Source organism: Macrotis lagotis, chromosome 1, assembly GCF_037893015.1.
Source record: "Macrotis lagotis isolate mMagLag1 chromosome 1, bilby.v1.9.chrom.fasta, whole genome shotgun sequence".
NCBI lineage: Eukaryota > Metazoa > Chordata > Mammalia > Peramelemorphia > Peramelidae > Macrotis > Macrotis lagotis.
The window spans coordinates 776,434,023-776,446,463 of NC_133658.1; the positions used below are offsets into that span (position 1 = coordinate 776,434,023).

The window sequence follows — 12,441 nt, forward strand, 5'->3', positions numbered from 1 at the left end:
AGTTAGGACTCCTGAATTCACTTCGACTTTCAATATAATTCTTTGTCTATTTTAGTTCTCTCTTTTCTGAAATGGGGATAATAATGGCACCTAGAATTTGTTATCAGGATAAAACGAGGTGATATTTGTTAGGTGTTTTTACAAGCCCAAAAGCACTATCTCAATGCCAACAATCATTCCTGTTGACTTAAAACCATTTTTCTCTGATAGGAAAATATAATCATAGCATTAGCATATAATGATATAAATTTTATATATTGATAATTTTTCAGATAATTTTCAGAATTGAGCTCTTGTTTAGACATTCCTTAAAATAAATTTTTCTAAGAGGAGGACCAAGAATAATGATTAACTTGTTAGGTTTTTGCAAGGCAAATGGGGTTAAGTGGCTTGCCCAAGGCCACACAGCTAGGTAATTATTAAGTGTCTGAGACCGGATTTGAACTAAAGTACTCCTAACTCCAGGTCCAGTGCTCTATCCACTGCGCCACCTAGCCTCCTTGATGATTAACTGCCTGTGGTTTATAAAGATCTTTGTGGTTTATAAAGTGAGAGAGATAGTACAAGTAGTATGATTGGTATTTTATAGACAAAAAAATTACAACTTGGAGGATTAAAGGAATTTGCCTATAATTCTTTGGCTAAGGAATGTCCATTAAGACTCAACCCTAGATTTTCTTATTCTAATTGCATACAAAAACTAAATAATTGTTTATTTCAAAGTTATAAATAGTTGAAAGTAACTCGTTATTTCTCATTTTTGGTTCCTTTGCAAATCTTAAATATCTTAAAGCTCTTCTATCTATAGCACATTCTCAAGAAGCACAAGGAGAATTATCCATATTACCTGAGGTATATTCTAGTTCTTATCTTACAGGTATTTCAAAAATAAGAAAACTACTCTTTTGTGTCATGACGCTTAATTAACAAAACTTGTCCTGGCATCTGTATTATATATCCAAAATGGTAAAACAAGATTTTTGCTTTGTTTATGTCTCAGTTCTATAGAATTTAGTTAGTGGGCCATGTTGAACTGTCAAGTGTATGGAGGAAAAGGCAGGTAATAGGCATAGGTGTAGCTGATCCAGATTCAGGTAGGCAGGGATTTGTTAATAAGATTATAGATGAAAAAAGTGGGAGAGGGGTCTCCATTTCAGGTTAGATAGATTAAAGATAGGGCAGGAAGGTGACACAGTGGATAGAACACTGAGTCTGAAGTCAGGAAGCCTCATCTTCCTGAGTTCAAATCTGGCCTCAGATCCTGACTAGTTGGGTGACCCTAGGCAAGTCATGTAATCCTTAGCATCATAATCTGTAAAGTGAGCTGGAGAAGGAAAAGGCAAACCACTGTGGTGTCTTTACCAAGAAAAATCCCAAATGGTGTCATAAAGAGTCAGGGCACAGCTGAAATGGCTGAACAGGAGCAACAACAAAAAAAGCTTAAGGACACTAGATGGATTGAACCTGCAGGGAGAGTTCAGAAGGCCGCTGGGGGGCAGAAAATGTCATGGGTCTTGGTGAATCTGAGAACTGCTTTGCTCTGACACCACATTTGGCAAATTGAATGCATTTTTTTTCTACAGGTAGTAAAATGTCTCTGTGGCTCTTATTTTTCTTGAGATGGTACTTGCTTAATTTTAAAGGCCACAGCTACTTGATGAGTGTTGGAAGTGTATTCTAGAATATCTACCACTATTAGTGTCAGTGGTGGGAGTGATGCAACATAGAGTGAGGTTGGAATGCTTTCTTGAAAGATCAAAACTCTCTTTATTGGACCATCAGATTCTTTTTCTTCTGATAGTAGAAGAAATTTTTGACTTGAGCCATAAATTTTTTTTAAATAGGATAATGTCATTTTAATAACGACAACAATAATAACTAGCATTTATATAGTACCTACTATGTGTCAGACCCCGTGCTAGCACACTACAATTGTCATCTCACTTGATCCTTCTAAAAACCTGGGAGGTGGATGCTATTATTACCATCCTCATTTTATAGATAAGCTAACTGAGGCAAGCAGGCTGAGTAATTTGTATAGGGTCACACAAGCTAGCAAGTGTCTGAGGATAGATTTAAACTCAGATCCTCCTGAGTCCAGGCCCAACACTCGATCCCACTGCATTATCTACTTATTTTTAAAAGCAGAAATTATCTCTCATTTAGGTAGAGTTTTCGAAATATTTTCTTTAGCCTTTTTTCTTAAGAACAGTGTATATTTGCGTAATAGTATTATTGATGTTACCCTCATATAAAAGATAAAATTTACTTTAGTAGTATAGTCCTAGCTCATGTAATTAAAAGAATTGGAGTTAGATTTAAATTAGACTTGAGGGCCTGAAATATTGACTTCCCCTTTCAGTTCTTCCTTATATCATTTGATCACATTTCACATATATATGGGAAATATGCATACATATGTACAATATACATATTATAAATATATATATATATATATAATTATGATTGCTGTTTTCAAAAAAAGTTCTTTTCTTGTAGGAGTTTTATAATTTGGACAATCTTTCCTTATTGGAAGTTGTAGACTTAGTGGAGACCACACGAGATGCTGTTGATGACGTATGGAGACAAACAGAACATGAACATTATCCTGAAGCTCGCATGCTGCATCTCTTAGATATAATAGGTACTGTTGGAGAAGACTTAACAGAAGACTGTTGCTAGAAACCTATTTTTATCTAAGTCTTTACTGTAAATTATTTTGATTAAAATGAATCTTACTTGAATTGTTTAAAATTTTAGGCATTTATATATTTAGTTAATTTTAGTTTCCACAAAAAAATTTCTGTTAAATTTTAGTGATAATTAAATTTAGATAGACTTTACTGACTAATATCAAAATATCCTATTTAAAATTTTTATGGCATGGAATATTGTTTAAGGAAAAAATATGTAGAATACCTTTTAAGAATAAGATATTTTATGTTGTTTTCAGGTGGTTCTTTTGGAAGGTTTGTTCAGAAAAAGTTGGGAAGTCTGAACATCTGGGAAGATCCTTTTCATCTTGTTAAAGATAACCTGAAATCTGGGATTACTATTTGTGAACAATGGGTATTAGCCTGTAATCATCTAACTGGGCAAATGTGGCAGCGTTATGTCCCCCATCCTTGGAAAAACGAGAAGTATTTCCCTGAATCACTTGATAAACTTGGCAAACGTCTTAAGGAGGTATCAGTGTTTGTGAACCTTAATGATGCTGAATCTTAAATGTTAAAGATTTTTAGTAATTTAATAAGATTTTAGTAATTTCTGGACTATAGATGCATACATGTTTTTCATTGACTGTTAAGCAGGCTTTTTAATGACCTGGGTGAGTTTTCCCATCTACTGTTTCAAATGCTATATAGATTTAATTAACCTTATTCATTCTGAGAACATTTTAGGCATAAGTGAGAGTAATTTCTACCATCTTTAAATCATTCCTTAACTTTCAGGGCTGCCTGAAATCCGTGAATGGGAAGCAAACCTCAAGCCTCTTTTTCATTCAGCTTCCAAAATGCAGCTGCCCTGCATTAAATGCACCTCTGATCAGGTTGCTTCTCTATGTAATAAGCTCCAAGGGCTCATTGTTGCCTATAGGATAAAAATAAAAACTCTTCTTTTTTGACTTTGGAAGTCCTATGCAACCTGGTTTGAACCACTTTTTCAGTTTCATTGGACTTTACTTCGTTTCTTGTACTCCTTGTTCCAGCTAAATATACCTACTCTTTGTTTCTTTTATATGCTCCTCTGTTTCTTGTCTTTGGACTTTTTTTTTAAAAAAAATAATTTATTTTTTTTAAAATTTAAGTCAATGGGTTTGAGTGACTTGCCCAAGGTCATACACCTAGGTAATTATTAAGTGTTTGAGGCTGGATTTGAATTCAGGTACTCCTGACTCCAGGGCTGGTGCTCTATCCACTGTACCACCTAGCTGCCCCTTTGGACCTTTTTTTTTTTACTAGTTATCACTAAAGTGTGGTATCCAGAGCTGAACAAAATATTTCAGCAAGGTAATACATTTGAGCATACTCATTTTCTTAATTCTGCAAATTATACTTCTCCAAATGCAGCTAAAATTTCATTAGTTTTTTGATTGCCATATCATACTGTAGTCTTTCAGCTATTAAAAATCCTCAGATCTTTTTTTCCAGGTGAACTGCTTTCTAGTCATGCCTTCCTCATATTCTTCTTAATGAAATTATTGTATTTGGCACAGTGTTTTAACCTATTAAGATCTTTTTGTTTATGATTGGCATTGAACAGGGTAGCTATTCTTTGAACCTTATACTATCTGCATATTTTGTAAGAATGCCATCAGTACCTTCCTGCATGTACTTGATAATATGGACAGTCTTTCTTTATTATTATTAAACACCCTGGTGCCAAGCATAGATTAATTGGGCGCCCTTGGAAGAGCCAGTCAACCAATTTAGAATCCACTAGATATCTTCTTATCTAGCTGGTATTTCTATTTTGTTCACAAGAATAATATGAAAGACTTTTTGAAGTGTTTTGTTAAAATTTAGAAGCAGCATGGAATGGTGAATAGTGTGGTTGTCTTAAGGTTGGAAGATGTGAGTTCAAGTTCCACATCCAAAGCTTATTGACTTTGTGACTGTGTACATATATAAGTTTATTCATAATAAATGAAAAATAATTACAAGGTAGTTTAGGGAGGAAGAGCACTAAGCAATTGGAGATGGAGCAGGAAAGACTTCAAATAGAAGGTAGTATTTAAATTGAGTTTAAAGAAACAGATTCTGTTAGATAGAGGTGGGTGGGAAAGAAGTGCCTAGCCTGGAAAAGCCAGGAGATAAGAGCAGAGAAAGGAGATGGAGAGTAATGTCTGTGGGGCAGACAGAAGACTAGTTGGGCCATATCATAGAAGACAGAAAGTCAAATAGCCCTTCTGAACTTCAGTTTCCTTTAAGTGATGATAATAATAATTGTAGTACCTATCTCTCAGGGTTATCAGGTTCTACTGAAATCATATATTTGAAGTACTCTACAGACCTCAAACCTTCCTACAATCAAGGATTTTGGAGATTGCTTTGTTCTCTTTATAGTCTCTTTATTGTTTGGTTGTTTCAGTCATATCCAACTATGACCCCATTTGGAGTTTTGTTGGCAAAGATAATAAAAATGGTTTATTATTTCCTTCTCCAGCTCATTTTACAAATAAGGAAACTGAAGTGAATAGGATTAAGTGACTTGTCCAGGGGTCACATAGCTAGTAAGGGTCTGAGGCCAGATATGAACTCAGAAGATTAATCTTCCTTATCTTTAGAACCAGCTCTCATTGCATTGTACTACCTAGCTGCTCATTTGGAAGAACATTTACCCTTATCTTGTACTAGCAGAAACCTCCTCTCTTATGGGTGTCCTTAAGTGAATTCCTGGCTAGCTTTGCTTTGCAATAGGATTCAGTCCTAATATCAACCAAATGGATTGACTTTTCCCTTTTCCAAAAAGCTCAATTCATCAGAAAATTTCTTAAAGAGATCAGTCTTGAAAGGATCTCCAACTTGTAGTTGGATTTGCCCATGAGGCAACTCTCAACATTGATGCTGCTCTGATAATCTCCTTTTGCTGCTTAAAGGTTAGATTCCAAGTTTATACCATCTAGGTAGTTCACATTCCTCCCATATTCTGAAAGAAGATAAGGGTTCTGAAAGCAATACTCTCAGGTTACATGTAGGCATAGTTCTCTTATGGTCCTTTGCTTCTGATACAACTCACTTATTGCTTCTGGGACCAAGAGAGAAGAAAAAAACAAACATCATAAACAACAACAAAAATATCTTGCCTCTACCCAAAGGAAAAGGTGAAGAGGAAGTCACTAGATGTTCCCTATGTTCCCTCAGGAGTAATCTTTGTGTATCTTTGATAATAAAAGTATTGGTCATAGCCCATTCAGAATTGTTTTTTATACTTCTGACATGTTCATGAGAGACAACTTCTTTGATGAATATTTTTAAGAAAGCAGTATATCATAAACAAAGAATAAGAAGCAGAAGTTGTATAATGATTGTATGCTTGAAGGCAAAAATAAGCTGGTGGTGATGCGAGTATGAGGTATTCTGTATACTCCATGGTATTATTTTTATGTAAAGAAAACTCCAGGAAGTTCCCAGTAGTGTTGGGTGAAGCCTAACGTAAACTGTGGGATATGTACAAAAGACTTCCAGCTAGGTAGATGTGGATGTTGTGATCTGCCTCACTGAAGGGAATACTCACAGCATTCCATTAGAATGCTGAGTATCTTTATTACTATTACGTTTATAGCCATTTCTCTGATATACTTTGTTAATCCTGCTATAAAAGGAAATGGGTTTAATTTCACATGGTGAGACTTTTGATTAACTGATTTCTTTTCTAGAGTTCACTAATCATGCCTCTATTAATATATTCCAGAATTTTTCAGGAATCAAAACCAAGGTCATTGGCCTATAGTTTTTCAAATTTCATTTTCCAAGTTCTTTTTAATTGGCAATTCCCCAGTTTTCTGGTACTGCTGTCATTTTCTACTCTCTTTCAGTGATTGTGGACAGTGGGCAGCCCAGCAATTTTATCTGTGACTTATTTGAGTAATCTAGTTTATAGTTCTTGTGGACCTGGTGATTTGAACACATCATGGATAGTCAGATTTTCTTTTTCTTATTAAAGTCAATCTGGTTTGAAAAAAAGCAACAAATTAGAAGTTTGGGATCGCCATCTTTTTACCCTTTCCTGAGTTCATTCAGTTTAACAGATCCTCAGTTTTAGTATGAAAATTAATATAACACCTATACTACTAATCTTATGGGATTGAATAAGAAACGTATTTTGTAATTAAAACATAATATAAATGATCTATGTGATTGATCATATCAGGAAAAACTTTAAGGGAGAGATGGCATTTGAACTGCTAAAAATAGATAGAATTTGTACAGATAAAGATTAGGAGGAGAGGGCATTTTAGGTAGAGGGTGTAGATGTCCGGGTAGTGGGAAAAGCATGGAGTATTCTCAAAGACAGTGAATTTGGCAACAATATAGACTTTATCTAGGGGAATAATGGAAGATTTGTACTACTGGTTAAATTAGTTATTAAAGTAAATAAACTGAAGTGATTTTGTTTGCTTTACTTCAGGTCTTGGCAATTAGGACAATTCATGAAAAACTTATATATTTTTTACCTGCTAGTGAAGAGAAAATTATATGCCTTGCTAGAGTATTTGAACCTTTTACTGGTCTGAATCCCTTACAATATAACCCCTACACAGAGGTATGTATATATTTTTTCCCCATGTCTTATGTATGTGGGTGTTTCACACACTTTAGTTAACTTTTTTTTAATGGTGAATCTTTATGAACTGCAATCCAACTCATCATTTATTGGTTATTAGCCTTTGTGGAAAGCTGCAGTTTCACAATATGAGAAAATTATTGGACCAGCAGAACAAAAGATAGCAGGCAAATTGAAAAATTATATCTCAGAAATCCAAGACAGTCCACAACAGGTATGTTTTCTTATGTTTCCTTGAAAGATTTTTCTTTTCATTATTTTCATAAATGTTAATTTGTGTTATTTAAATAGTCATGAGTTGGTTTTATCAGATGAATTCTTTTTAAATTTTAGCTTCTCCAAGCATTTTTGAAATATAAAGAACTGGTGAAACGTCCAGCTATAAGCAAGGAATTGATTTTGGAAAGAGAAGCTTTATTGGCAAGACTAATGGACTCAGTCAAAGGTGAAAACTTATGTATTTCTTTTTGGAAGTATTTTGGTATATTTATATCTCCTTTGCTTGACTGGTTGCATTTGAGAAGAGCAATAAACATTTAAACATTTAAATATCTATTATTAACATTATTATGAATTATGGTAAATTATGAACTGATCATATTGTTTTATTTTCAGATTTTCGAACAGACTTTGATAATCGATGTCATGGCATTCCTGGTGAAGTAACTGGGCCATTATCAGGCAAAAATCTTTCAGAAGTTGTTAATAATATAGTTTGGGTCCGTCAGCTAGAATTAAAGGTATTATATTTATATATATATATATATATATATATATTTTTTAAGGCATATTGACCAAAAATGTTGATAATTTAAGAATGTAGAATAGACAAATATTGCAGTTAAAATGCAATTAAAATAGTTTAGCTATATATTTGATTGGTTTCCCTCTTAAAATTCTTTCTGAGTTTGAAAGAGGGATCAGTTGCATTCAGAAATTTGAGATATATGCAGAAAGAATTGTTATATGAGCTTTGATTTTTCTTTGTTTAGAATAAATTGCCATGTAGGCTAGGGGCATTATGAATAAAAGAATATCTTGCTTCTTTTACATTTGTCCTCTATCAATCTTTTAGCTTTTATACTTGGGGAAAAATAAACTTTTTTTCTTTAAATTTTTATACTTAGTGAAAATAAACTTTTTTTTCCCTTTAAATTTTCTTTTCAGCAGCAAGAGAGCAAAATGAACATCCATATTCAAACATTGATTTTGTGTTAGGTTGACAGTTAATAATGGAAGTGTGAAATGTATTTGGTAATAATTTAGGACATTAACAGCGATTTACTACTTTTAAAGATCCTCTGATTACTTCTAGACTGTTCTAAGAACATCGAGGACTTGTCAGTATGATGTGTTGCATATGCTTCATATATGGTGCATATTTTTTTACAGTGCATATTATTGATGATGAAAATCTCAGGTTATGAGTAAGAACAAAGGGCTCTGAAAAGGCTAGATGATATAATTATTGTTTATTTTTTCTTTTCTGGGTTTTTATACAAATAGTCTGATTCTGGTCCTGTAGCTCTACAGAATGGGGCAATATCTGCAAGGTAGTCCCTGAGGAGAGAACGTTTCTTCTTTTCTCTGACTTCACCAGAAATCATAGGTGCTTAGGGGCTAAAGTAGTTGGTGCATTCTTGGAGGGAAAGATAGATTATTATTGGGGGCGTGCCTTGGGAATTGATGAGGACACAGCATAATTAGATCTGACCTTAACTGATCTTGGCTCTGATCTTGAAATGAACAAATGTTAACTCCTGAGCATGCAGTTTAAGAGTAAAGAAGTACTTGATATTTTATATTTTTATAGAATTCTTCAGGGTTGTCTTTATATTTGTATGTATGAGAAAGGAATCTTTGATTGACAGGTTAGAGAATTGTGCTCATTTTTAGTTTTGTTTGGAATTTTGTTAGAATTAAAATCAAATTTTGTAATTCTTATAAATTTGACTTTAAAGGTGGATGATACAGTCAAGATTGCAGAAGCTCTTTTATCTGACTTGTCAGGTTTTCGGTCTTTTCATCGAAGTGCTGATGATCTTTTAGAGCAATTTAAATTATTTGAGCAAGAACAATTTGATGACTGGTCAAGGGACATTCAGTCAGGTTTATCAGATTCCAGATCAGGATTATGGTAAGTATAAATATCTAAAATTATGAAACAGTTTTGAAGATTGACTTCTTGTGCCATTAATCTTAGATCTCTTTTTTTAATTTAAACTATTTTCTATAGTAATGAGAGAATTTATCTGGACAGGCCATTTTTCCTCAGAAAGATATGAGTGGTATTAGGAGAAAGTTTTTTTTTTAGATTCTGTTGCAATGATTGTGCAGGCCTGTAGAATAATAGTTGTTTAACTTGCATCACTGTCCAACTCATTCCAAAGGTAGCAACCTTAAATTATGAGGAAAGAAAAAGTTTAAAAATTATATCCTCTTAATACACAGAAACTTGGAATGAGGGAAAATAAAAGACCAGGGAGTACTGAGAGAATTACTACAGTGATGTGTTTACTAATTCTCTGCTTCAAATGAAGATATAGAGCCTTGGGAATGTGAGGTTTTCCATTAGACTTTTCCATGAACTCTTAGAGAGCAGGGCATTTTTGTTTTTACTTTCTTTGTCTTCTCAGTGTTTAGCATCATGCCCAATGTGTAATAAGTACTTAAATAGTAGCTGTCCCATTGAGAATATGAGGTTAGAGTATTGAATTCCATTTGTTCCAGGGGAAGAATAGACACTGAAGAACAGTTTTATTGTTTATTAACAATTGTCCCCAGTGTTAAAAATGGATCATCATCTAAGAATTTTTTAAGCATGTATTTGCTCTGTTTTTTATGTTCATCTTTTTTTTTTTAACTATTCATCCTTATGCATACGTATATTTTTAAGTTACAAAATTTCCTTGTTCCCCTTCCTTCAGTGGTGAACAGTTAGGTTAACATTGTACGTGTATATTTTTGATAATCATGTTTACAGATTAGTCATTTTCGGTATGAGGAATTAGGATTAAGGGATTATTATTAGGATTAAGATAAGAGATTTTTATAAAGTGTCCATAAGATTCTGAAGTGTTTTTTTGTTTGTTTTATTTTTCTTCCTTTGGATGGGGATAACATTGTCCATAACTGGTCTAATAATTTCTCCTAGAAGAACTGGGTGCTTAAACTGAGATTTGAAGAAAGCTAGGGAATTCAGGAGGTGGAAGAAGTATATTCTTTAGAGATTGCAGATAGAATCTGTACTATATGAATAAGAGCAAGAAAGTAATCTTGGCTAAACTGTTAACAGTTAGGAAAGGCAGTATTGTGTAATAAGGCTGTAAAAATTATTTAGAATCATGTTGTGAAGGTTTTACATTTGTGTATGATCCTAAATAATAGGGAGTTATTGGAGTTTTCACATAGGGCAGTGATGTTCACAATTACGCTTGGGGAAAATAATTTTTGCAGTTGTATAGAAAATGGATAGCATTGGGGAGAGATTGGGAATTGGGAGATCTTGAGGGGAGCTGTTGCAGTAATCCAGGCAAGGGGTGATGAAGATATAAACTAGAGGTGGTGGCACTGTGGGTAGAAGGAATGAACAGATGACAAGCGATATGGAGGTGAATGGATAAGACTTGGAAAGTGATTGAATATATGAGATATGGAAGAGTTAGAAAATGAGGAAGCCTGAGGCTGTGAACTTGGGTGCTCAGAAGGACAGTGGCCATGCTCAATTGAAATAGAGAAATAGAGAAGAAGACTGGGGTAAGATAATAATAATAATAATAATAATAAAATGAAAGAAAGGGCATCCAAGTAAATTGAAATCTGTGTATTTAAAAAGGAGACCATGAAAATTTTTTTTGGGAAATATGTGATAGATATTTTAATTTTAGTTTAAGTTTAAGAATTCTGTTTTAATCTAGGTTTAAGAGTCTAGATTCATTAATCATTAGATTAGTGAAATGATATTTGAAGAATTTGCAGAAGTAACATAAAGCCAATGAAATATTTTAGAACTAGTACTTTGTTTCTCAAATTGAAATATGTCAAATAAAAGACTAAAAATGTGAAAATTTAAAATATTAATCTTTGAATTTTAGCATTGAGGCTAATAGTCGTATTATGGAATTAGATCCTAATGATGGAGCACTAAAAGTACATTATTCAGATCGATTGGTAATTCTTTTGAGAGAAGTTCGTCAGCTCTCTGCACTTGGCTTTGTTATCCCTGCTAAAATACAGCAGGTTGCAAATATTGCACAAAAATTCTGCAAGCAAGCAATTATTCTCAAACAGGTAAGAAATATTCATATATATATATATTAGCATGATTTGTCTATATGAATATTAAATTGTCTCAAACTTGTGAATTTTTAAATTTTGTTTTAGGTTAATAATGATTAGAACCAATAAGTCTTTGGTGAGACAATACTCATTTTAAAACTGGAAAAGCAAATTTAGTTTTCATCTTTCAGTAGTATTGCTTAGTCTAAACAAAATATATGTTGGATAGGTACCTTAACAAGTCCTGAGATTGATCTTTTTTAACCCTTTCCCTTTGCAGTTTTGTAATATGTTTAGTTTTTGTTAGGTGCTTTTCTTTTTTTGCTATTTTAAAATTTAAATTGTAAGACCATTATTTTTTCAATTTCTTTACTTCTTAATCAATATCTCTTCCTCTTCTTCCCACCTAAAGATCTACCTTTCTGAAACAAAATGAAAAATAGAGGAAAAAATGTTTAACAGCATTGATTAACGTTAATGGCCTTAGATTTTGTCTAACAGTATATGTATATATATAAAATATACTTTTCCACTTATACAATGAAGGGAGAGAAATGTATTTTCTCTACACCTGTCTGAGAATCAGCTTTGGTCATTATAATCACATAGGGTTTAGATTTTCTTTGTTTCTGTTCACATTTTTGTGGTCATTGTGTATTTTCCCCCCATGGTTCTGCCTAGTTTATTCTACATGCATAAAATCTTCTCAAGTTTCTGTAAATTCTTTATATTTATAATTTCATAGTAGTATTCTTTAATATTTATATACCACAGTTAAGTCATTCCCTAATCAACAGATTTTTTTTTTTGCAATTCTTTGCTAACATAAAAATGCTTCTCTGATATTTTGTTACTTATGAACCTTTCTTTTTGACT

General features: G+C 33.1%; 1 protein-coding gene across 2 annotated transcripts in view; it reads left to right on the forward strand.

Annotated features, from left to right (window-relative positions):
* Positions 1 to 12,441, forward strand: part of DYNC2H1 (dynein cytoplasmic 2 heavy chain 1) — a 225,007-nt gene that overhangs the window by 18,935 nt on the left and 193,631 nt on the right. For both annotated transcript variants that reach the window (XM_074216567.1, XM_074216568.1), the window contains 8 exons: positions 2,500 to 2,644; positions 2,954 to 3,186; positions 7,132 to 7,266; positions 7,388 to 7,501; positions 7,621 to 7,732; positions 7,903 to 8,027; positions 9,249 to 9,424; positions 11,382 to 11,577. In XM_074216567.1, the coding sequence (XP_074072668.1) occupies positions 2,500 to 2,644; positions 2,954 to 3,186; positions 7,132 to 7,266; positions 7,388 to 7,501; positions 7,621 to 7,732; positions 7,903 to 8,027; positions 9,249 to 9,424; positions 11,382 to 11,577 (1,236 nt within the window). The remainder of the gene's footprint in view (positions 1 to 2,499; positions 2,645 to 2,953; positions 3,187 to 7,131; positions 7,267 to 7,387; positions 7,502 to 7,620; positions 7,733 to 7,902; positions 8,028 to 9,248; positions 9,425 to 11,381; positions 11,578 to 12,441) is intronic.